Below are 26,038 nucleotides of genomic sequence, written 5' to 3' on the forward strand. Positions count from 1 at the left end.
GAAGCATACGTTTAGGTAGATATATAAAAATGACTGTCTACACAAAATAGATTCATTAAAAATTAATTTTTATTTCTCCTTGCATACAATATGTATCAATATTTTTTTTTATTAATTATTAGTAGAAAATTTGTCGGTTTATTTTATATTGGAGGGAAAATTTCAAGCGCTTATAACCTACAATCTGTCCATTAATGGACGTTGCATTTACATTGACTGCAGCCCAATCCTGCTAGGAATACAACCCAACAGAATTAAGAATTGTCATTATACAAAATGACGTTTTGATTATAGCATCTAGAATATCTGTATTACTGTTGATAATACGAAAAAAATATTTAGTTCGAAGGTAGTGGCAGATATAAAGGAAGGAGGGCTACATAGAGATGACAGACGAAGCCCCGGGTGCACCAGAGACACCTCATTCCACTTTCCCACACTATGCTAGGTCAGTAGATCACGCGTACGTGACATACACGTTTTAAAACCCCCTAATCATATTTTAATTATTGAAAAAAAAGAAATTTTTTTTTTATTATTCCTATATATGAACATACATATATATATTATTTCAGATATCACTTCTGATATATCTGGCAACGTATGACCATTACTACTGACTACTGCCAGCCTCTCCCAGTCTCTGCTGACTTCTGCTAGCCTCTGCTGACCTCTACCAACCTGTGCGGGTCTCTGGCTGCCTCTGCTGGTCTCTGCTGGCCTCTGCTGACCGCTACTGACCACTCCTGTTACTTCTGACAACGTATAACGATTATGACTGGCTACTGTTAGTCCCTCAGAGCCTCTGCTGGCCCCTGCTGACCACCGCTTATATTTCTGACAACGTATAACGATTACTACTGACTTCTGCCTGCCTCCGATGGACTCTGCTGACCGCTACTGACCATTCCTGATACTTCTGACAACGTATAACGATTACAACTTGCTACTGCCTGTCCCTGCTGGACTCTGCTTGCCACTGCTTGACACTGCTAGCCTCTGCTGCCCACAGCTGACCACCCCTGATGCTTCCGACAACGTATAACGATTACTACTTGTTACTGCTTGCCCCTGCTGGACTCTACTTGCCTCTGCATGCCTCTGCTGGCCTCCGTTGGCCTCTGCTGACCGCTGCTGACCGCTGCTGACCTCTACTAGCATCTCCCGACCTAAGCTGGCCTTTGCCAACATCTCCCGACGTCAGCTGACCATCGCTGACCACTGCTGACCGTTGCTGACAACTTGTGATATGATGTAATATAATATAATATGTTTATATGTATTAAAGTTTTGTATAATGTAAATCTATGGCAATAAATGATATAATTTCAAAGAATTCTATGTATTCTCATCATTTTTTACCCCTCTTTCCCTCTCCAAATTTACCAAATTAGAAATTACATCATTTCTAAGAATTCCTGAAAATTCTCGGATCCCTGAAACTTACCGGCGTCCCTGAAACTTCTCAGAATCCCTGAAATTTCCAAGAAGTTTCAGGCAGCGGCTAAAATTCTGGCCTGAATTTTTCGGCAAAAAATTTACGTAATATTACGTAATATTACGTAACGTTACGTAACATTACGTAATAACTCTTTCAAATTTTTCGCAGCCGGAATTTTTCGGCAAAAATTACGTAATATTACGTAATATTACGTAATAGCTCTTTAAAATTTCTCCGGCCGGAATTTTTCGGCAAAAATTACATAATATTACGTAACATTATGTAATATTACGTAATATTACGTAATAGCTCTTTAAAATTTCTCCGGCCGGAATTTTTCGGCAAAAATTATGTAATATTACGTAACATTATGTAATATTACGTAATATTACGTAATAGCTCTTTAAAATTTCTCCGGTCGGAATTTTTCGGCAAATATTATGTAATGTAAGACACTCCGAATCTTTTAAAATTTTCTAAGTTCCTCGGAATTCCTGGAAATGACGTCATTACGTAATATTACGTAATATTACGTAACATTACGTAATGACGTCATTTCCAGGAATTCCGAGGAACTTAGAAAATTTTAAAAGATTCGGAGTGTCTTATAACTAAGGGAATGATTTCGATAGGAAAAGAAGGGTAAAAATGATGAGAACACATAGAATTCTTTGAAATTATATCATTTATTGCCATAGATTTACATTATACAACACTTTAATACATATAAACATATTATATTATATTACATCGTGTCACAATTTGTCAGCAACGGTCAGCAGTGGTCAGCAGTGGTCAGCAGAGGCCAGCGGAGGCTGGCAGAAATCAGTAGCAATCGTTATACGTTGTCAGAAATATAAGCGGTGGTCAGCAGAGGTCAGCAGATGCTGGGAGAGACTGGCAGTAGTCAGTAGTAATCGTTATACGTTGTCAGAAGTATCAGGAGTGGTCAGCAGAGTCCATCGGAGGCAGGCAGAAGTCAGTAGTAATCGTTGTACGTTGTCAGAAATGTAAGCGGTGGTCAGCAGGGGCTAGCAGAGGCTCTGAGGGGCTAACAGTAACCAGTCATAATCGTTATACGTTGTCAGAAGTAACAGGAGTGGTCAGTAGCGGTCAGCAGAGGCCAGCAGAGACCAGCGGAGACCAGCAGTGGCAAGCAGTGGCAAGCAGAGTCCAGCAGGGGCAAGCAGTAGCAAGTTGTAATCATTATTCGTTGTCAGAAGTATCAGGAGTTGTCAGCAGCGGTCAGCAGAGTCCAGCGGAGGCAGGCAGAAGTCAGTAGTAATCGTTGTACGTTGTCAGAAATATAAGCGGTGGTCAGCAGGGGCCAGCAGAGGCTCTGAGGGGCTAACAGTAGCCAGTCGTAATCGTTATACGTTGTCAGAAGTAACTGGAGTGGTCAGCAGCGGTCAGCAGAGGCCAGCGGGGGCTGGCAGACGTCAGTAGTAATCGTTATACGTTGTCAGAAATTCCAGGAGTGGTCAGCAGCGATCAGCAGAGGCCAGCAAAGACATGCACAGGCAAGCATAAACCTACAAAGGCAAGCAGAGACTTGTAGGGGCATGCAGTAGTAAGTAGTAATCGTTATACGTTGTCAGAAGTAACAGGAGTGGTCAGTAGCGGTCAGCAGAGTCCAGCGGAGGCAGGCAGAAGTCAGTAGTAATCGTTATACGTTGTCAGAAATATAAGCGGTGGTCAGCAGAGGCCAGCAGAGACTGGGAGAGGCTAACAGTAGCCAGTCGTAATCGTTATACATTGTCAGAAGTAACTGGAGTGGTCAGCAGCGGTCAGCAGAGGCCAGCGGAGTCTGACTGACGTCAGTAGTAATCGTTATACTTGTCAGAAATTCCAGGAGTGGTCAGCAGCGGTCAGCAGAGGCTGGGAGAGACTAACAGTAGCCAGTCGTAATCGTTATACGTTGTCAGAAATTCCAGGAGTGGTCAGCAGCGGTCAGCAGAGGCCAGTAGAGACCTGTTGACGGGAGGTCAGATATTAGTTGTTCAAGAGCGCGAAGGGAAGTGTGAGCCTTTCTCTCTCGACTCTCACGAGACGGTCCAAACTTACTTTGGGCAGCTTCGGTGAATCGAGAAAGAGGGCATATGTCATTTTGTCTTTGTCGCCCCTCCGAAGTCTTTGGCTTGAGTTCCCCATATTGGCCAACAAAGTTTATTATCTGAATTTTAATCGTTGCTAGGGATTTTTTTATTAATTGACAAATATTGATCACTGAAAACTTTAATATTTTTATTTCTATTTATAATTTATAGGGATTGGATTCTCAAATCTTCGAAATTTAGACCTTTTTTCACGATTTATATTAGTCCCTATCCTCTTTGAACTACTCTAGATCTACGACGAATGTTATGATTCAATAAGTAAAATAAATAATTACCTAGCCATCTCATTTACGCATTACTGTATGTACAAGAGAAATATATTCGATGAAACTTTTTCCCCATTAAATCATAACTGTATTAAATTGTAAATTATAAATTACACATTATTTCAACCCGTCACCTATTGCTTTTATCTATAACTTATAGATACTGGCTCTGCAGTCTTCGCTTAACTATGGCAGCCATAAGTGTTGAATGTGGTGATTTTCTAGAGTTTCAGGTATTTCTATCGTAAATGAATATAACACAAAGGATATTAAATATCAATTTTCTCAATTTTAATCAAATTGCATTAACTAATATTCGATGAATGGTACTTTGCATTTTTAAAATGTTACCATTGTGTATCTTCAATTCAATTACTGTTATTAAATGGTTTACATAATATTTTGTACAATTAAAGAACATTTGAGTCAAGAAACTTTTTGAGAATTAATATAAAAAGAGTGAATTTAACATATCATTTATAAAACTAATTTTAAAACTCGAGTTTAGGTTAGGTTGCCACATGTACGAATTAAACTTACTGTAATATTTTGTAATCATATGCATATATAAAATTGTTATATATGCATCAAGGAGTACGATATAATAATACAAATAAAAAGATATGATAATATATCATATTAATTAATTAAGACATTTTGTTGAATATTTTTTAAATTATTTAAACTACAAATGTTTCTTTTCTTTCAGGATGCATTGCAAAAGATGCGACAAATTGATGACAAAATTATTTATATGTTGAACACAACAATTCCAACAGAATCTTTTAAAAGCCAAGTTGATCCTACCGCTACATGTAAAGATTTATTTGAACAAATTCAATCAGGTCATAGAAAAAGAGAATTAGCTATTACAAGATGTTTAAATGGCACTAAGGAAAGAGTGAAACAATTAAGGAACCAGAGAGATAATGGTAATGAGAGTCCGCAGCTTCTTAAGACATTGAGGAAGGAACAAAGTACTTTGCGATTATTACAATCAGAATTAAATGTTGAAGAGGTTGTAAAGAAACGTACAATTCAAGTATATTATGAAAGATGCCGTAGTTTTTATAAACCACCAAACATAACAACTTAGTGTTGTATTACCAACGAATATTTCAAACATGTCAATGATTTACATGGTTATAAACCTAACTGCATTTATAGCTATATAGGTTATTATAACCTGACCGTAATCACGATAATATGTAATTAGATACGTTAATTATAAATATAGTTAGTTACTGCATTAATGAAATAGTAATTACATAAAGTTTGTTATTTGTGAAAATTACCATTAAACCATCTTTTCATAATTTCTTTAGAATGTATTATAATTATTTTTAATCCATCAAAGTACTATGTACAAATCATGGAAATGACAAAAATTTTTAAATATACAGTAATGCCCACTTAAGTGTCCGTCGTTATCCCCATCAATTTTTGGGAGCCAAGTGGCCGGTCGTTATCGATACATTGTATATGGTTTCAGGTGCCAACTATTGTATCTCACTCGCACTTATCCTCTTTCCTTATCTCCGTTGAATTCTGAGAAGCAACCATGCCCACTTAAACGACCGCGGCCGGTCTCGAGCGCGGACACTTACGTGGGCACTACTGTATTTAAATATAAAATAGCGATTTATTAACTGAACATTTGAAACTTGCTTTAATTAATATACACATAAAGTATATCTTAAAATAATATATATTACAATTTAAGCATTTATAAAAATATTTTATACAGAATTATATTACTGCTAATTTGAAAACACTGTTGAGACAAAAACTATGTTCCATATTAAATCAAAAAATATATTTGAAGTTTGATATACTGCTTGCTACATGATCGCTATTTATTAAAGTTTTAATTTATTTAATATATCACTAAAATATTGCTCTATTGCAATTTAGCAGCTTCAGCTTCAGCTTTAGCTTTAGCTTCAGCTTCAGCTAATCCTTTTTGTCTCTGTTCCCTTACCCAGTTCATTCTATCTGATATTATATGCTTTCCAGATGCTACATCTTTTTTTCCACTCCAAATAGAAAACATAAATCCAACCAATGCAAAAATTATTAGGTAATTACATACACGAATTCTTGCCATAGTATGTGCTCGCTGAATACAATCATATCTAATTAATAAAAAGTACATAAATAATACTTAGTATATGAATTCTGAAGGAAAGTAAAGTAATTTTTTCACATATTAAATGTGAAAATTGCAATTTATCTGAACTACATCATAAACCATAAACATTTAAAACTATAATATATTATGCACAAGAAGCCTTGATATGAGCATTTGCGTATCAATATATTTACTTACGTTATTTGTTTTGGGATTGCATCTATACTAGGATAACGTTTAACCCATACTAGTATTCTTTTATCCATAGCAGTTGGAGTATGCATATGACCTTGTACTGAAGTACATAAAAAATATAAAATCGAATTTATTTTGTCTCATTTTGTATTTGACTTAATGTACAATAAATGCATAGAATATATCTTACTGTGAGATTCACTGCTTTCTTGATTTTCGGGCTTTGGTGATTGATCAGTTGGCTTTGGTGTTTGATTACTAAGCGATGGAGATTTATTTTTACTGGTAGCAGTAGAATGTAATTGACTACTTCTTGGCAACTTAAATTGCCTTAACAATAGCGAACGAAACATTCTACAATTATTTTAAATTTTTATTTATAATGTAGCAATCGTAATTGTCTAAAATTATGTATCTAAATTTTATCTTAATGTATCCTAGTTTACAATACCATTAAATTTATTCTAACTTACTCTACTTATACTAAAACCATTAAAACTTTCAATCGTTTACTTTGCAAACCTTTTATTCAAAAATTTATTAAAATTAACAATTTCTAGATAGCATCGATAATTAATATTTTACAAATGCACGCACGTAATTTTAAAGAATTTATATGATGTATGTAACATTCAGATTTATCCTATTATATATGATTTTCGTAGGTTATATGCCTATAAATAAAACATGTGACACAGTACCTAGAGGTACAGCTAATAGTTACACATTAACCTTGTCCGAATAATTTTATAAAGAAGTTACTAAAGTATAATTTAACCTTTTTCTGCATTGTAATCAATTTTTTTTTGACACATCCGTTTCAAGCACCCTGATGTTATCCAAACACACGTTATCAATTCCACAAAATGTAATTACTTACTTTCGATGATAGACACGGATCAATATTTGATAACAAACAGTATCTTTCTGTCACTATGTGAATACTGACGCGCAAGGCACTGAGCTCTGATACTTATATACTCTTTCACAGATGCCAATTACAGTAGTGCCCACTTAAATGTCCGCGTTTGGGACCGACCACGGTTGTTTAAATGGGTATGGTTACTTCTCAAAATTTAACGGAGTTAAGGAAAGAGGATAAGTGCGAGTGAGATACAATAGCTGGCACCCGAAACCATACATGCAATGTATCGCGGATATTTCAGTGGGCAAAAGTGCGGTCACTTAAGTGGGCACTACTGTTCTATGATTTCATGTGTTTGTAATATCTCTATTTTACTCAGATTTTTAAATTTATCGTACGTTGCTACAGCCTATTTATATTCAAAATTTCTTACTTTATGAATTATTTCATTAAACTAAGTATACAATTTTGAACAGTTTAAAAGGAATTATTATATGGGGACAATATTTCTAATGATTTTATCTTTCTGCTCAGTATGCAATTTAAGGAAATTATAATAATATCAACCTTCCAATGAAAATTATAGTTGATATGTGTTAAAAATAAAATATTTATTATTGTATTTAATTTGAATGAATATTAGTTTGTGGGAGTCAAGTGAAACAACTGTCGTATATGAGGATTTCTTGGAATTATTTCATGAAGTTACACGATCCACTTGATAATAGTTTATGATTTTATAGGATCGTTATGTGCAAGATGTCACGTAGGACGTATGGATTTCTCCGAAGACGGTTATTGACCTCTTCGCGCGAGATCCTTTACCATACAGTAAATTACAGCATAGAGTTAACTCGTTCATGATATTGTTCTTAGCTTCCACTTTATACATGTAATCGATAATTTGTCAAGATGTTTCAAATATCTAAGAAAGAAAACTATCTTTTCGTGCCTATTTTATTTTATAGTATGTTAAAAATGATATTTTTTTATACATTGCATGTTGCCATGCTTAGTTCTTTTGTATAGTGATTTTCTAAATTAAACTCCATGTACTTTAAACGCTTTTACATCGTCTACGTTACGTCGATTGATTTGGCAACGTGAGTGCTAACAAGAATAGTAATGACGTCACTAAAACTGTTTATTAACATCGAAGCAGCGTAGCAAAAACGTGGACTCTTCTAATAGTTTTTAAGTTGGAAAATTGATATTCCTTACCTCCATTCAGTTGGAAAATCGTCCGCCACAGACCACGTTTGCAGTAATGTTATTCAATGTTCCACATGCTTTCAGTTATCTGTAAATAAAATAGATTTATTAGATCTAATAAATATTTTGAATAAACGCATCTATATTTTTTTCTAAATTTAAATTAAAAATATGCAAATAATAGACAGTTTGCGCTTTTCTTGATGCTATGTATATACTAAAGATGGCGCACAAAATCACTAACCATTATTTATCACAACGATTGTGAAATCATGATCATGGTTGTGATTTAATTTCTGAGTTAAAGCGCGCTTGCATGAATTTGCTTGTTAGAAATTTCTTGAAAAATCAAACTTTACACAATGACGGTTCTGAGCAGAGATAAAATTAAAACGTCAAAACGCTAAAACTCCCAAGTTTGCCGGGGAATAGTTCGTTATTTTTAACGATAGATGGCGCTTATTTTTCGACCTCAAACCCCCTGGTGCTAAAACGCCCAAGTTTGTCGTGGAATAGTTCGTTACCTTCAACGCTAGATGGCGCTTATTTACCGACCTCAGGCCCTCTGGTGCTAAAAAGCCCAAGTTTCTCGAGAAATCCATCTAGCGTGGACGATACGAACTATTCCACGACAAACTTGGGCGTTTTAGCACTAGAGGGCACAAGGTTGTTGTGCCTGTTAGAATAATTATTTTGGGGGCATCTATACAAACTTGCGGAAATTAGGTTTTTACGAGTTACTCTTGGTGAAGAAGATTTATATATTTATTTTACTGGTTTGATATTTATTCTTTTTTATTAATTAACATAAAAGTTTGAAGTCAGTCTGTCACAAGCTCTCGATGTACAAGCTCATATACATTTGCTGTTAATAAAATGTTCAATGTTTAATGTTTAATTAATGTCTCTATTTAATTTGGCACAAAGTCTGCCATATTAAAAATTGGTAAAGAGCATCTTCGCATTCTGTTTCAACGTCTGAAAGATTTTGGAATTACCATCAATGTTGTAAAAAGTTTCTTTGGCAAATCTGAGGTTACTTATCTTGGTTGTAAGGTAAACTCTTATGGTACTACTCCACTTACCAACAGTAACTCGTAAAAACCTAATTTCCGCAAGTTTGTATAGATGCCTCCAGAATCATTATTCTAACAGGCACTACAAGATCGATATATAAGCGCCACCTAGCGTTGAAGGTAACAAACTATTCTACGACAAACTTGGGCGTTTTAGCACCAGGGGGTTTGAGGTCGAAAAATAAGCGCCATCTATCGTTGATAATAACGAACTATTCCATGCAAACTTGGGCGGCTCTCTGGACTCTCTCGAGGCATCGCACGAGGAATTTTATTTATTACGTTGATAGATTTTTAAACACTCACGTGGTATCGCGCATATGTTTCGTGTGTTTGTATTGTATTATGGTCGGCTCAATAACTGACCGTCAATTAAATATTTGTACGTTAACTGATTTTATATTTTTACCAAAATGAAGGTGAAAATGTTAACGAGAAATCCGGATGAACATATACGAGAAACGAAACGTGATATTCATAAAGGTTGGTTGTATTCGATCATACATGTGCAACCTTTAAAATAACATTAAAGTCTTTTTAAAGTATTTAACATTAATATATCGGTTACTAATTATGTACATTATTTGCAGTTCCTAGGAACTATGATCCAGCACTGCATCCATTTGATGCAGCAAGAGAATATACAAGAGCATTAAATGCAGTCAAATTAGAAAGGGTGTTTGCAAAGCCTTTTGTAGGATGTTTGGAAGGTCATAGAGATGGAGTGTCTACTTTGTGTAAACATCCTTTCCAATTGTCTACACTTATTAGCGGAGCTTTTGATGGAGAAGTAAGAGAATGGAATCTTACTCATAGAACTTGTGAACGTTCAGTTTTGGCACACGATGGTATAGTACGTGGAATTGTATTTGATGCAAATGCTGAACATTTTATTACTGTCGGCGATGATAAAACTATTAAATTGTGGAAAGCAGAAAGGCCACCATACGGCGAAGAAGACGAACCTATAAATACAATTCTTAGTAAAGTAAGATTACAAGAACTGAAAGAAAACAAACTCATTTTATTCCAGATAATAAATTTAAAATTATGAATATTTTATAGACTATTATTACTGGAATCTCTCATCATCGAAGGCAGCCTGTATTTGCAACATGCGGCGAAGTATGTAATCTTTGGGAAGAAACTAGAAACGAACCAATTAAGACATTCAAATGGGGTGTTGATAGCTTGTATGACATTAAATATAATCCTGTTCAATCGAACTTATTCGGTAATAATCATTGAATATTTTGTTATATAATGGAAAACATTTTACTTCAGAGTTATAAATATTCATTATTGTCTTACAGCTGCTTGTGCAAGTGACCGTAGTATCATCTTATATGATGCCAGAGAAACAGGTCCTTTGAGAAAAGTGTTTATGAAATTAAGGACTAATAAACTGTCTTGGAATCCCATGGAAGCTGTAACTTTTACGTGTGCTAACGAAGACTATAAGTAAGTTTTTGACGAATATATTATTTAATACAGCAATTTTACCTTCAGGACTTTAATAGTTTCTGAGATATTAGGTTAGGTTAGGTTATGTTTTATTTCTCTAGCGGGAATCTGATCGACGGCGATACAGAAACTGCAACGCAACAAAGATGTTGCAATTTCTTTATTAACATTCTGGAAACTATTTAATTGCTGAAGCTAAAATTTTATATTTGCTACTCCCTCCCCCTTCTCTCTCTGTCTTCCTTCGATTTTTATGTCGATCAATCGCGGATGCCATTCGAAAGAATATCATTGAAGGAAAAACTTTGTAATGAAGTTTCGATATTTTCACTTCAGTTTATATACTTTTGACATTCGTAAAATGTATACTCCGGTAAATGTACATAAGGACCACGTAGAAGCTGTGATAGATGTGGATTATGCACCAACTGGAAAAGAATTTGTATCTGGTAGTTACGATAAATCGATTCGTATTTTTGAAGTCGATAAGGGACATTCTAGGGATGTTTATCACACGAAACGTATGCAAAGATTGACGTGCACCGCTTGGTCTCTAGATAATAAATACCTTCTTAGCGGTAGCGATGAAATGAATATTAGAGTTTGGAAGGCAAGGGCGTCGGAAAAGCTGGGCGTGGTATGTATAATAATTAAAATGATTTCTGATTTCCTTTTTCCATTTTGTTATTATACGTGAAAATATCTAACGTAACGCATTGTTCTAGCTGAAACCTAGAGAAAGAGCAGCTCTGAATTACGGCGAAGCATTAAAAGAAAAGTTCGCTGCACACCCTCAAATTAAGAGAATTGCCCGCCATAGGCAGGTTCCAAAACATATTTATAACGCTAAAGCCGAATTACGTACAATACGCGAGAAAAGCAGTCGGAAGTACGTATCATCATCTACATACAAAATTAGCCCAAAATATGCACATTCTTCATTAGAATATTTTACCGTGTATAATTATCTTGTTGCAGGGAGGCCAAGAGGCGCATCCATTCCAAACCGGGAGCGGTACCTTTTATTCCAGAGAGGCAGAAACATGTCGTCAGACAAGACTTATAATAATGAAATATTTTGTCATACTACTACAGATTTTTGTACAAAAGTAATGAAAATAAAATTTTCCCCTGTTAAATTGAAATTTATTTAAACCATCAACGATCTTTTAAAATAGTCATATTCAGACATATTCCTATTAGCAACTTTTAAGTCGGATACACAAAACGTACGAATGCAAGTTGTTTCTTTTTTTGTTGAATGGTAGTACACAAGATATTTGGCTTTCGAGATACAATGATGACTTGGAAATTGACCGGTTGTTGTCCCCACCAGTTTTTGGAACCAGCTTCCCGATTGCCCCGGCAGCCACGTATGTTTATGTTTTTAAATCTACGCATTATTTTTGAGAAAGAAATAATATTGTGGCGCTACTTTGCTGTGAGTAGGAACTCGGGAAATTTGTGGGAGGATAGAAAAAGAAAAGGATTCATCAGTAAGGCTTTCTAGCAGGCCTTGCCTTAGATGACTGGGATATTGGGAAATCGGTCGAGGAATGTATACAAGGTGTTCGGCCACTCCTGGGAAAAATTTTAATGGGAGATTCTAGAGACCAAAATAAGACGAAAATCAAGAATACAAATTTATTGATGGAGGCTTCGTTAAGAAGTCATTAACGTTTAAAGTTTCGCCCGTACTAAATTTTTTTTTCGAAAATGCGTAGGATTTCGGGAGTATGTGTAATCACTAAAAATGGTTGTATTGGACCCCAGAACCTAGAAATAATTTTTTTAGAACGATTCGAAATTTTTTTTTTCGCCGAAAAATTTAGGCACCTATACCCCCTTGTCGATTTTTCTTAAAAATTCATTTTTGATTTTTAGTAATTTTGTTTGACGCCCTACAGAAAAGTTGTCTAATACTTTTTTGTAGGTGCCCATGAGCTCTACCTCAGAAAAAAGTTTCATTGAAATATATTCACAATTATAGGAGTTATGACTGTTTGAAAATTGGACCATTTTTATGGGGGTTTTCTCATTTTGTGGGGTCAAGGACCAACTTTTCGAATATTTTTGCGATTTGTACATATTCTCCATCAAAATACGCGTAGTTTGCTTTTTTAAACATTAAAATCGTCCAATCCGTTCAGGAGTTATGACATTTTAAAGATTCGGATGAAATTTCAGGGAAGTATTTTTGGTCAGAAATTAGATTTTCGGTAAGGAATTTTTTTCTCGAAAATGCGTCGGATTTCGAGGGTACGTGTATTCACCAAAAATGATTGTAATTGACCCCTGCAACCAAAACTAATTTTTCCAGAACGATTTGAAATTTTTTAATAACTTTTTAACGAAGCCTCAGTCAAGAAATTGATATTCTTGATTTTCGTCTTATTTTGCCCTCTCCCATTAAAATTTTTCCCAGGGGTGTCCGAACACCCTCTATAGCAATTGGTGGCGAGCATGGGAGGCGACGCCACAATATTATTTCGGTCGTGGTGCTAGTTTATAGACTAAATTATATTATCTTTATTTATTGTTTATTGTAATAAATAATTTTATTGAAATTATACAACGCATTGCTATAATGATTCGTAAAACGTTACAAACTTCAAGCAGTGATTAATGTCTCGCTTAGCGTAGATTACAACGATTAATTAATTTTCCTTTCATTTTCTTTGCGCGTTTATCATAGCAGACGTTAATCAATTTGGTGACACAAAGATTTTCCTGTATCTTCCTTTCGATGTCGAAGTACAATGAATGTTCGTGAGCTAACTAAATCCATGTTGAAGTTTTTTTTTTTTTTTTTATTCTATGCATTTTCTCGAGGATGACGATAAGCGATTTGTCTTCGCACTTTTGCTTACTTTACTCTTTGAAGTCCGCATTATAGCTGTTATGCGTCCGGTCGATTCGGTTTAAATAAACGAATGTAAAACACATTTATCGATTTGTTATATATATATATAAATTCTAGCATGGCAGGGAGTGAGTTGTATTCAATTTAATACCAGATACTTGAACGCGCGTAAACTTCTTATTAAAATATTATTTTATCGGTTATCGGTTACTGTCTGTCTTATCCACGTTGCTTCGTAGGATAAATTGGTGGCCGTTCGTGTAATCTGATCTGATGCGTTTCGTATTAATCGGGGAGAAGGTTGGCTAGTTGTCTCGATGAGTTTCCTTTCCATCTTATTCTGTATATTGTAAAAAAAAAATAAAAAAATTGAGATGTAGGAGTTTGCACGAAGTGTTTGCTTATGGCTCTATGTTCTTAGGCATACAAAAAGCGGCACACATTTCTCCGTTTCGCTTGTCAATGTCGGTCGTGATACGCGTGTTGTAATTTTGTTGTATTTTAACCCCTTCCTTCTTCTTAATTATTCACTATGCGCACGCAAATTCTGTACAAGACTAGGTGAGTCGAACGATTAAATTACCACTGCAAAGTCATTTTCTCCAATCGGCCTCGATGCTCCTGGAATTCTACGTCTCGTCAGTGTTCCAAGGATACAGTCCATTCTAACGCTGCCGTTGAGTTCGTTTAATTAAATATAAGTAGTATGATATAACAATAATTATAATTTATATACATATAAACACATGTACATTAATTTCGGAACACGCTGTCTAGCCGTGCGAAACGTTATTTGACAGAACCTTAAGAATCTCATTTCTCTTCTTAACAGTCGATCGAAAATCAGCGAAAACATAATTGCAGCGCCGACGTATTCAACGTCGTTACTCATCCCTGATAGTATTTCAACAGTTAAACCTCAAGCTATAGTATCATTTCTAGGTAACGATCGTCGTTGGTTGATGCAACGTTGCCTGTAAAACTCCCTTTTTTTTCTATTTCTAAATTAAATGCGACCGTATCGTGACACCAATACAGTTTCACGAGATTCATTCAGAACAAAAATCCATTCAATAGACATTCGCAAGTAACATTCAAAAATATACTCATCTCATTCTCGCGGTAATTGTTCGTTTCGCGTAAAAAATGCTGCAAACTAGTCATTCATCGAGATTTCCTTTCGCGGAGCTCGCGTGTCGCGCAGGATATGTTAACGCCTCTGAGATAGTTCGTGCCAACGAATACACACGTGGCAACTAACATATTCGTTGGCATTTCAATTCAAAGTGAAATTGTTGCCAGACGGTCTCCCCCCGTTGTGCCTTACGAGCAAACTCCGCGAATCGATCTACAAAATAAGGAATCGGTTTCCCTGCTGTGCGTCCTTCGACTTTTTGATTCGCTGTCGTTTCCGTTAATAGTACCTTACAGCTATCGACGACTTACGAAATACGTATCACCGCGATGTGTTTCGTTATCGAGTACAGAGTGTGTGTATCGTTGCAACACGCTTGTCGATCGTCAAGAAATTCCCCAACACGTCGATCGTTACGATCGACGCAGAATTCAAGATCGAACGCGCACTTCCTCGAGATTTCGTGAATTCCTCCTGTCCTCGAACGCGTCGCGACACCCTGCGTACCAGGTGTACGGGTTCCATTCGCAAAGCGTAATTCAATTCAGTCTCGTGTGGTCTCTCGGAACGTGTACGTGTCGAAACGATTTTTCTTTTTTTCCGTATCATTTCGATTCCCTAGAGATTTCATTCTAGACGTTCAAGTCAGCCATCATCTTCCGGAAGTCGGCTAGGGTATTGTAATCGGGATCCGAATCGATGTCCGCGAAGTCTTTGTTGGAATCGCTCTTCACGAAGCTAGGATTGTATCGACTCAGTGACAATGGGCACGGCAGTAATTCAGGCATCACGGAGTGGTGAGTAATTAGGGCAGTGAGCGTCGTGAACTCCTTCGTGAAACCCTGAAACGCAAATGGAAGGAGCACGATTATTACCGATGTCCGTTACACAGGCTGTTCCACTGGGAAAAATTTTAATGGGAGATTCTAGAGGCTAAAATAAGACGAAAATCAAGGATACCAATTTGTTGATTGAGGCTTCATTAAAAAGTTATTAACAAAATTATTAATATTTGCACATCTACACAAATTTTTTTCTTGAAACTGCGTAGGATTTTGGGGATATGTCTTTTGATAAAAAATGCTTGTAATTGACCACTGCAACTAAAAATAATTTTTCGAAGACAATTCGATATTCTTTTTTTTCGCCCAACACTTTCAGCTCTTACTTGAATTTTTTTCTTGAAACTGCGTAGGATTTTGGGGGTATGTCTTAAGACCAAAAATGCTTGTAATTGACCACCGCAACTGAAAATATTTTTTCCAGAACGATTTGAAATTTTTTAATTTCATCCGAAAAATTTCAGCACTTACTCGAATTTTTTTTTCGAAAATGGTTACAATTTCGAGGGTAGGTTTGTTGACCAAAAATGATTGTAATTGATCCCCGCAACCGAAAATAATTTTTCCAGAACGATTTGAAAAAATTTATGTTCACCGAAAAATTTAGGCACCTAACCCCTGTCGATTTTTCTTAAAAATTCATTTTTCATTTTTAGTAATTTTGTTTGACGCCCTACAGAAAAGTTGTCTAATACTTTTTTGTAGGTGTCCATGAGCTCTACTTCAGAAAAAAGTTTCATTGAAATATATTCACAATTATAGGAGTTATGACTGTTTGAAAATTGGACCATTTTTATGGGGGTTTTCTCATTTTGCGGGGTCAAGGACCAACTTTTCGAATATTTTTGCAATTTGTACATATTCTCCACCAAAATACGCGTAGTTTGCTTTTTTAAACATTAAAATCGTCCAATCCGTTCAGAAGTTATGACGTTTTAAAGATTCGCATGAAAATTCGGGCAGACATTTCTGGCCAGAAATTATATTTTCGGTAAGGAATTTTTTTCTCGCAAAACGCGTAGGAATTCGAAGGTATGTCTATTCACCAAAAATGATTGTAATTGACCCCTAGAACTAAAAATAATTTTTTTATAACGATTTGGAAATTTTTAATCTTGTCGAAAAATTTCACACCTACTAGAATTTTTTTCTCGAAACTGGTTAAGGTTTCGAGGGTATGTCTATTCACCAAAAATGATTGTAATTGACCCCCGTAACCGAAAATAATTTTTCCATAAATGATTTGAAATTTTTTAATTCATTTTTTTAGTAATTTTTTAACGAAGAATTTCGTCTTATTTTAGCCTTTAATCTCCCATTAAAATTTTTTCCAGGGGTAGCCGAATACCCTGTATATTGTTACCAGTAGTAATTCTGCTCTTTCAGTAATTATTCTTTCCTAACTGTAGGCAAAGTTTTAATTACTAATTTTCCTAGGGGACATATTTTATTTCTACTTAATTGTTCTCGATTACAGAGTTAGAGCTACCTCTCTCATTTCTCACATTTTTATCAAATGTTGTTTATTGTACTACTGTGCTTACTTCATTCTCTAAATAGCTTTGTTATTCTTATAAACTCTTTCCCAATTTTATTTTTACCTAAATGTTCTTTTTATTACACTGTGTTACTTTTTCTATTTACGGAAGTAGTTTTTTTTTTGTTTATTGTTATTTTAATAGTAACGGTAAATAATGCCCAATTGTAAAACCGATACAGATATATAATATAAACAATATATACAATAATAAAACAACATGTTTTCAAACGGTCATCCATCCCTAAAGACTGCACGCGGCCACCCCCGCTGCACCTCGGTGATCGAACGAGGATCGTTGTTTTCAACGTGTCATGACCATTCACAAATTTTCTTTTTAATTTACTCAAAGACAAATTTCTAAATATCTCAACGTATGGAAAAAATGAATACCACTTTCAAAAATAACATTCTTGAGAAACAAGTTTTTCCCCATTTATAGCGAATTACTATTATAGCGCACGAACAAGAGCGGAAGTAACTGTGCGTGTTCTGTTCGCGTCGTTAGAGATCGCGGGCTCGATCCCACGCAATGCATTATTTGTCCATTAAACGAACCAACGTCAAAATTATCATGTGTCGTACGTATTCGGAACCTCGTGGCGTGTTGCTACGGCAATGCAATTCCCGACGAAAAGAGAGGGGAGAGTTTTGATTTCCCTGCGGTCCGGCGGAACTCATTTATACTGGTTTCAGAGATTATCAAAGTCCGCGGACCCATTTAATTTATCCTACAAGGGAAGTTCGATCATTTAAATACGCATACCCGAACCGGCAAAATGGACAACCGGCGTAACTTTCTGCTTGCACGGTATCTCCATTATGATATTTCGAAAATGAAACCACACTTTTGCAGAAATTAACCCCTTGTCGTACAATAACGAGTCTGACTCGCCACAAGTTCATAATGTCAAGTTCCACAATCAAAAGGCTACTCACTCATCGTCAAGTCTTGTACATTAAAATCAATGCATTTTTATATTGACGAGATATTCATAAAACAAATTTATTCGTTTTTGTGGCCATTCCTTGTACGAACAAATTTATATAAAATTGAATAGTATACGTTTGAAACATTATTTGGAATTAAATTCGATTATTACGAAACATCTTCGACCCTTTCACAGGATGTTTTCTGCAGCACTGACAATCAAGTTTTAATAAGAGTACTTCGGTCTTTAGAATCGTTCCATAAAATACATTACTGGTAAAACGTGGATTATAGTTGAAAGGTATAAGCTAATTATGAAAACTAATACTCTGCCTAATCGCGTACCTACTCGCTTTATGTGTTTAAAGAGAAAGTGTCTACACAAGTTGGCTTTATGGACGTTCAATTACTAGGTCGTTTCCATCTTGTTCGCTGTGAAATAAGTCATCGTAGCAGAAGGTGAATTTAACCCGTTTCAGTGAAAGTGGCGATTACCGCGGATAAAGCACAGACGGTTTACAGGTGTTTAAAGTCTTTCGAAAGAAGGGCTACCCTACGAAGGCTCGAAGGAGGATTTACCTTGATTTTGTAGCCTTTGTTCGTACGCATTATAAGATAATGGGCTATTCCGCTTGGTTGGAATTCGCGCGGCACTCGTAGCGAAAGGGCATAACATCCGGGTTTACTGGTGCTCTCCCTCACCATGAAGGCTCCTTCCGGCTCCTGGCTCAACACTTCCAACGTTATTTCCCTGGAATCATAAATGACCGTGACACCGTGAAAATGCAAATCCGTATAAATAAGCGGGAAAAATAACGACCGCAACGAAACGCCGATCATAATTCCGCGTAACGACGTCGTATATCGCCCAACTATAAAAAGTAGTTATTTTGTTCGCAAAAATCCGACGGCGAGACGCGCGAGCCTCGTTCACCTACGAAATTACTGAATTAATTATTCATCGATGCAACGACGTCGCGCAAATGTCTGATGACTGGGAGTCCCTTTCAAAAATTTCCTTTTCTCGTTTAACTATCTTTTTCACACTTTGACCCTTGAAATTATCCACGTAACCCAAACTTCGTTTTTCGAGAATTGGAAACTACCACAATTTGTCATAGAACTTACTTTTATAGTTAACATTCAAGACTCCTATTAGGTTTATTTTCCTTAGTGAAAATGCATGGTTGTTAATATAAATTTTACGATTTCTCCATTTTTGTTGAGTGTTGATTTTCGGATAGAAATTATATGTTACGTTGCCCGGAATATAAATCGTGATCTTCCGTTTCGTTTAATCGTTATTTAGTTTCCGCGCGAAACACGAAGAAGGAAACGAACGAATGCGAGTAAGTTGCACAACTTGGAATGAATTTTATACGGAGGGAACTATTTCTTTCCATATTCTTTCAAGAACGATGAGTTTTACGTAGTTGGGGAAAGAAATAATTAAAAACCTCGGTATTCCGGCCTGGAACCAGGGAGCTTTACGCAATTCAGCCTCTTCGCTGCGATTGTTCAAGCTGTCCGTCCTTTCAGGTAGGGGTGGTGGTGTTGGCGTCGATCCATGAGTACTTCCGTCAGCAGGTACCGAACTGCTCGAAGTACTAATTTGGGATCTTCTCTTCGACTTGAATTCCGTTTCAGTACCCGAACTTGGAGAATTGTGTCCTATCCTGTAGGTTTAACACAGCTATTCTTAATAATCGTAAACAAAATTCTTAGCTGGATAGACGTTTCAAATAACGAATAAAAAATGAGCGTTTAACACGAACGTCGCGTCAGTGTTTTCAGTGTCTAAAGACGTTCTCGACATTTATTTAGATTATAGCGTGAAACATAGAAATATTCGATAATTCAATGTATTATTTTACAGCATTTCTAATTAAGGTAACATCATTTACATATCTTGCAAGTATCATTGTTTTATTCAACCGTAAAGGTTGATTTCAATAATTTTGAAGAAATTAAACAATTTTTTTGAATAATTACGAAAGAAGCTGTTTCTTTAAACTCTTTCTCGATAGACTGCTACTTCATTTTTACGCAACGTTTGAAAATTTTCTAAACATCTAGGTCTCCTAACTTTTACAGTTAGATCTTTTGGTTATCGGAACGACTGCTTTAACCAATGGGACCTATTCAAATCGTTTGCAAATTTATTCACCCTGACTACAATTCGCGTAGCTACTGCATGCATAAATCGGAATTCAGTTGTCTGGTTAAAAATTACAACATGGTTGCTCTGGTGGGGCCTGTTTGACCCCAAGAGTAATTTAGGTAAATTACAGTCGATGTTCTCTTCTTTGTTTAGTTAAAATGACTTCGGGTAAGACGACTGTGTGAACGATCCCCCTGACTTCCGACTGAATACGTTATACTGAATAATAGCTACAGAGTAGCGATATCTCCATTGCTTTTAATTATATATTTATCAAAGGACAATCTTTTCATAGCAAATTTATCTGTTGCTATCGAAATTTTTAGGTTTCACTTCTATAAAAAATTCCATCAAGACTAGAGTTTACAGTATATACATGGTACAGTGATGATTAGACTGTGGATCTTTATGCAAATTCATATTTAGAGCGTTGTTTCAACCCCTAAATATAACAATTCGTATCTTTAAATATTTCTCATATTTTTGTACATTAAGTGCATTCTGTAGTTTTCCCCCATAAATGCATAAACATCCGCAGTTCAATAAAGATTCTTAAAATGAACATCACTCTTAGCTCATCTTTCGACACCAACAGACATTTATACACAACGATATCGTTTTTAACTGTCCCCTCCAGTTGTAATAGAAACGTTCAACTTACAAATCACGCGTTCATTTTACGAATCATCACCGTAACAAGTACTCAACCGTAATCCCACACTTGCTCGACTCGAGGGTAACTTTGCTCCATTTTCTCAGCGTACTATAGAGTTGACGGAGGCAACCGATGATCAACGTTCGTAGCAAGGTTACCTGTTGTTCTCAATGTTGAAGTTTTTCGCGGTGATGGACGCGTTTATAGTGTTATCCAGGCTCTCTGAGGGGGGGATCTTGTTGTAGGTCGGCCTGGTGCCCTCCGAGTCGATGATCGCCTCGTTTATGTAACCCCCAGAATGCGGCCTATTCGAGGGGCTCGTCGGCGTACTACTACCACTGACGAGGGGGCAGCTGTCATCCTCACCGTTTAGTCCAAGAACGTCACGTCCACCTGTCAAACCCATCGCCAGCCGCTTTATCAGAGGCGGCTTGTCCGTTAGCCTCTTGTACGAGTTCAGTTCCGTCGGCGAGTTGCTCTCATCGCTGCTCGGTGTACTTTGCTGAGAGATACTCTTTGGTTCGTCCTCGTTCGTTATGGGGCCGAGAACGTTCGTGAAATTGTGCGTCGGCCGTAGACCTGGGATCGAGTTCGGTGTCTGGTTCAATGCAAAAAAGACACTCGTTACATACCGTCGTACAGCTCGCAAATGTCGAAGGGAGGTGGAATTCTTAGATACGAAGCTTTTGAAACACCTTAACGCATCGTCATAGTTCGATTACACGTTGGTCAACGCTCGTTTTTGGCAAGCACCTCGTAGTATTATTCTTTTTACCACTGGATTTATACAACTCGTCGATTTTAAGTAACATAACACGTAAATATTGTTAACAATTTGAATTTTATCGATGCACTGATACGAATATGCAGAGCCAAATAGATAAAGTTCATATAAATTTATGTTCGAAAATGCTTTACCGAGTAGATAGCTTTTAAAGATATTTATGATTTATTTGTACGAAATATTCGATCGAGAATGTATTCAAAATGCATTTACTATTATTTCCAATGCAGATGGAATATTTGAAAGAGTTCGATGAATAGAAACATTTAATATCTCTCCAATAAATACATTTTTGGACATTAGTTTAGTCGTAACCATTCCCAGATATCCTGTATATTCTAATTAAAATAAAAATCGCATTTTAATGTAACCGAAAACATGACAGAAATATTCTCGATGTCTGTGAATCTAGCGAATCGTTAAAGATTTGAGAAGCATATTTAAAATAATGCAACAATGATTTATTTAGTACATTTCTGAAGTGTTATATCCGTTTAGTTTGTTGTTAACGTTCAACGAGAGATCCCAATGGGAGTAAAATTATTTCCACGCGCTCGAATAAAGCTTTTTAACCGGTTGCTCGCATTTTACCGAACACCGTTGTTTATTGAATTTCGTCACCTAATCAGAGCTTTTGATATCTGGATAACCGAATACTCGGTAAACCAAATAGTACTCGGATATAGCGGTAATACGATTACGGTTACCCGAACAAACGCACAGCATGGTCAACCAACGAAATACAGTCAGCCGATTAATGCGGCGGATTATAATGAACGAATTACGATTATTTTCTATTTGCAGCGTGTAATGCGTTTCGTTAAATAAATTTAAGATAGAAACTAGAAACAGTGCTCCTCGTAAAATAAAATATCTTCGAACGAAAATGGTAAATAAATAGTAGAGAACATTAATTTGAATAACCAGACATTTTAGCAGGGAATTAACAGATTTATGAAACAGATTGTCAACTAATTTTTGATTTTAAAATGTATTGGGATCATCACTGCATCATTTCATAATTATGTACAGGTAGCAAACATGTTTGGATACATATTAATATTTGATATTTCAGAAAATTGTAAAAGATTATAAATTGACCACAATTCTGATAAAAAAGAAGGTTCAGGATCCGTACAGCCACTAAATGCTTTCATTTATTTTCTTAAAAAGTGGCAACAATTATATGGGAAGATTCAGCACATCCCATCTTGATCATTTTCATAGAAAGTCTGTTTAAACTTTTTCTTTGAAGAAAGTTTCTCTTCCACTGGTTGTATTTAACGAACACTGTTCATCTGGAGGAAGTACGTTATGCAACAGAGCTCTGGAAGCTTGTAAATCTATCTAGAAAGTGCCTATAAAATTTCTCTTTTTACTGCACTGTTCCTCGCGTTAACGAAGAAGAATTTAATGTTTAAATGCTGGAATTGAATAAAATATACTTCACTCTTCATACGAACACCTGCAAGCACCTACATAAAATATTACTTACTTGAAATGAGTTATTTTCCAGATTCTTTCATTCTTACGAATTTTATTTTTATCCCTTAATTGAATTCTGTGGATAATTCCCATGATTAAAACGACGTTTCTACTGTGAGACTATGGTGAAACGAAAGGATTGACTCTGGAGAACACTGGCTAGTTAATCAGAATTAAATGGACGTTGAAACGTAATCAGTATATAATAATAATACGTCTTCATTGTACCAAACTTCTAAACACTTGAAAATTAGAATTGATAATATATTGTATAAAAATAAGTATATATTGGGTGTAAAGACGAGGTATATGTGCTTTTATGAGAATTATTCCCTATTGAAGTAGTAATAATAAATATTACCAACGAAAAGCCGTACGAAGCAAAAGTGTAAACGTCGCAGGGCAATCATAAAATCGTAAAATGTTTCGAATCCTTTACCACGAGTTTTCTGGATGGTCGGAGGAAAGTAAAGGGTGGAGATTCTCGTTCCTGCAACTTTTTCTGCCAGCCGAGTTGATCCTTCCGTTGACTCCGCCATATACGGTGTAAATGTGACTGACACCAACGAAAAAGATTTTTGATGCTTTCACGGTTTGGGTTCTTGCGGGTGTCACTGTTTGAAGATTCCGAGCGTGAGCTCTGTTCTTTTGCAAAGGCATCCCGACGTTTTACTAACATTTCAGCTAGCTGGGGAGGTCAGATGCCGCGCGCTGGTGTGCGTCGCGTAGTTCTTGTCCGTTTAAGATACCAATGTTCGCGTTATGGATTGTCGGTCGACGGTCACAGATCGTTTAATCGATCGGTCGAGCAATTAAAAAAACTGGGAGGACTATGTTCCAGATGGGATTCAATTAATAGCCCGAGTCCCTGTCGACGTTCGTAGAATACTTATTAATTTCCAACGATCCCTAGCGTTCGCTGAGAAAATATCTTTCGATTTTGATCTATCGATTGGGCGTGGCTAACAAAAATATTGGTAAATAACCTACGTAACATCCAAGAAATTATTGGGAATTATTGAATATTCTAAATAGAGTACCACTTAGTTTTTTAATTTTTTAAAAATTAAAAAATAATGGATAGTAACACAGGCAATATTTGATTAGCATAGTTTCGTGTCATCTGTAATTAATTTTATTAAACATACCACCTATGCTTGATATTTACAATTAATCGAGTAGATTGATGCTCGACAGTTGGTTTCTTTGATAACGAATAGCCTAATAAAAAGAATTTTATTCTACGTTTTCTATTTTCTTCTCTTCTCGTACGAAGAAGAGCCACTTTGTATAGACAAGAACTACAGGATACACGTCGGTATTAATGCGCGTTATCTAGCTCCTTGATGAACCTAGATGACATGTTAGTAAAACGTCGGGACGTCTTTCATTAAGGATACAGCTCCTACCCGGAAGCCACAAAGACCATCATTTGTACTAACGAAAGAAATGGGGATACGTCAGGAGGCTTGTATCTTTCTTTTGAATTCCAAATGCGTTTTTTAAATGCTTTATCCGTAAACTCCGATCCCGTGGACCACCAGCATGGACGTACAAAACGTCCGAGCGTAAAGATAATATCGCAAAAAATGTAATGTTTCCGATTTTTCAAGTTCCGGCCAAGAGAAGTTCTCTTTTTGCTAGAAGTTAAGGAATTACGGCCGGCTAAGCTGTTATCGTACGATGCTGTGTCATTACACGGAGGCAGCAGTCGAGTTTAAATTAGTTGCACTACGCAAGACTAATGTATGCAAACTTGCGGCTCCGTGGACGCAAACTTGCAGCCAAGGAATCTTTGTACCAAGGAGGACCAGTTTGCGAGAAAAAGAACGATCCGAGTTCCGGATGAGATACCACTAGATGAACAAGAGACAGGTTTCAGCACCTGTTTGCGGTAGCCTTTACATTTTTCAACGTCGAGATTGTTGTAAACAGAACGTACCTTGAATTAAGCGACGAAAAGATTCACGAAGAAATTGTAAGAAAATGCAAAATTTAAAGCAAGAACAAACTGTTGGCTACTTCATAAAAAATATATTCAACGTGAGTTTGACAGGGAATGTTCTTGGACCTTTAAAACGAAGACCTTTATTTTTAAATTGAACTACGTTAAATTACCATTAAAAGTCGACTGGGTTATTTTTATCGCGTTATCTAATTTATTGTTTACGATCTTAAATATTGTTTTATTATTACGTTTCTTAGAAATACACTCTCGAGAATTTAAAGTTATTCCTTCGATACACAATTCGATGAAGATCAGTCGTAGATCAACGAGAGCAATTTTAGAAGATTGTTACACGATTCGATGTATGCCAAGAATTTTCGAACGCATTGAACGATTAATGAGATATTGATTATTTATACCCGTCCACCGTAATTCCGAATGAATTTCGCGAGATTATGAATGTCGTTACGCACGACCGCGACGAGTATACGCCATGGGGACTGTTTTATGTCAAATTAATAAGGTGAGACTACTTCGATGAATGAAGCGATCGACGACACGTCGGTCAATAAAACGTGTAATATAATAAATAACAAGATACATCAAGCTGAGTACAAATGCAGACGTTGGAATAGATTGAATTTGATGTCTAGTACGTTACTAATGATGGTACCAATCCTGTGAAATACTCATTAATTTGGTATCGAAATAAGTTGCCATCTTTTTTTATTTTCTTATAGTATCGATATAATTTGAATACGAAGCATCATCGAGATCTCGATAAGATCACTATGGCGTCACATTATTTAACTTGTGAATGAATCTACATAGTCGTTTGGAAAATTTTAATTATTTGTGATGTAGAATATTAAAAAAAAAAGAATCAGAACGTTAGACGTAACGTTTGCTTTAAAAGAATTCTTGAAAACG

At 36.0% G+C, this 26,038-nt stretch overlaps 5 protein-coding genes across 12 annotated transcripts in view; 3 read left to right on the top strand and 2 right to left on the bottom strand.

Moving 5' to 3' along the window:
* Positions 1–26,038, top strand: part of Fucta (glycoprotein 3-alpha-L-fucosyltransferase A) — a 428,362-nt gene that overhangs the window by 281,659 nt on the left and 120,665 nt on the right. The gene's annotated exons all lie outside the window — the stretch shown is intronic.
* On the top strand, positions 3,651–5,140 carry Ccdc58 (Coiled-coil domain-containing 58). Of its 2 annotated transcripts, none has more exons than XM_076772713.1 (2): positions 3,651–4,057; positions 4,534–5,140. In XM_076772713.1, exons 1-2 carry the CDS (start codon positions 4,013–4,015, stop codon positions 4,918–4,920), a joined length of 432 nt encoding a protein of 143 aa, XP_076628828.1. In that variant the 5' UTR covers positions 3,651–4,012; the 3' UTR covers positions 4,921–5,140. The 2 variants fall into 2 exon arrangements, with proteins under 2 accessions (XP_076628828.1, XP_076628829.1); XM_076772714.1 differs by having other exon boundaries at positions 4,017–4,150.
* LOC143345512 (UPF0389 protein CG9231) lies at positions 5,453–7,181 on the bottom strand. 3 transcript variants are annotated; one of them, XM_076772710.1, is made up of 4 exons: positions 7,031–7,181; positions 6,341–6,504; positions 6,154–6,250; positions 5,453–5,959 (listed from the first exon to the last, which is right to left on the bottom strand). In XM_076772710.1, exons 2-4 carry the CDS (start codon positions 6,501–6,503, stop codon positions 5,725–5,727), a joined length of 495 nt encoding a protein of 164 aa, XP_076628825.1. In that variant the 5' UTR covers position 6,504; positions 7,031–7,181; the 3' UTR covers positions 5,453–5,724. The 3 variants fall into 3 exon arrangements, with proteins under 3 accessions (XP_076628825.1, XP_076628826.1, XP_076628827.1); XM_076772711.1 differs by lacking the exon at positions 7,031–7,181 and adding an exon at positions 6,852–6,956; XM_076772712.1 differs by lacking the exon at positions 7,031–7,181 and adding an exon at positions 6,883–6,901.
* On the top strand, positions 9,542–11,906 carry LOC143345284 (DDB1- and CUL4-associated factor 13). Its single transcript, XM_076772252.1, has 7 exons — positions 9,542–9,786; positions 9,894–10,291; positions 10,369–10,537; positions 10,617–10,764; positions 11,104–11,404; positions 11,493–11,656; positions 11,746–11,906. The coding sequence occupies exons 1-7, from the start codon at positions 9,717–9,719 to the stop codon at positions 11,831–11,833; spliced, it is 1,338 nt and encodes a 445-aa protein (XP_076628367.1). The 5' UTR covers positions 9,542–9,716; the 3' UTR covers positions 11,834–11,906.
* The window catches only part of LOC143345934 (EGFR adapter protein), a 270,232-nt gene continuing 257,505 nt past the window's right edge, over positions 13,312–26,038 (bottom strand). For all 5 annotated transcript variants that reach the window (XM_076773560.1, XM_076773564.1, XM_076773563.1 and 2 more), the window contains 4 exons: positions 21,050–21,489; positions 19,533–19,751; positions 18,655–18,826; positions 13,312–15,607 (listed from right to left, as the gene is read on the bottom strand). In XM_076773560.1, the coding sequence (XP_076629675.1) occupies positions 15,398–15,607; positions 18,655–18,826; positions 19,533–19,751; positions 21,050–21,489 (1,041 nt within the window). In that variant the 3' untranslated portion in view covers positions 13,312–15,397. The remainder of the gene's footprint in view (positions 15,608–18,654; positions 18,827–19,532; positions 19,752–21,049; positions 21,490–26,038) is intronic.

This window comes from Colletes latitarsis, chromosome 9 (assembly GCF_051014445.1).
Source record: "Colletes latitarsis isolate SP2378_abdomen chromosome 9, iyColLati1, whole genome shotgun sequence".
NCBI lineage: Eukaryota > Metazoa > Arthropoda > Insecta > Hymenoptera > Colletidae > Colletes > Colletes latitarsis.

Coding starts and splice junctions, on each gene's coding strand:
- LOC143345284 (XM_076772252.1), top strand. CDS start 9,717: ATGAAGGTGAAAATGTTAACGAGAAATCCGGATGAACATATACGAGAA. Junction 10,765..11,103: donor TGTGCTAACGAAGACTATAA/GTAAGTTTTTGA, acceptor TTTTCACTTCAG/TTTATATACTTTTGACATTC. Junction 11,657..11,745: donor CGCGAGAAAAGCAGTCGGAA/GTACGTATCATC, acceptor ATCTTGTTGCAG/GGAGGCCAAGAGGCGCATCC.
- Ccdc58 (XM_076772713.1), top strand. CDS start 4,013: ATGGCAGCCATAAGTGTTGAATGTGGTGATTTTCTAGAGTTTCAG. Junction 4,058..4,533: donor GTGATTTTCTAGAGTTTCAG/GTATTTCTATCG, acceptor CTTTTCTTTCAG/GATGCATTGCAAAAGATGCG.
- LOC143345512 (XM_076772710.1), bottom strand. CDS start 6,503: ATGTTTCGTTCGCTATTGTTAAGGCAATTTAAGTTGCCAAGAAGTAGT. Junction 6,251..6,340: donor AGAAAGCAGTGAATCTCACA/GTAAGATATATT, acceptor TATGTACTTCAG/TACAAGGTCATATGCATACT. Junction 5,960..6,153: donor GCAATCCCAAAACAAATAAC/GTAAGTAAATAT, acceptor TTTATTAATTAG/ATATGATTGTATTCAGCGAG.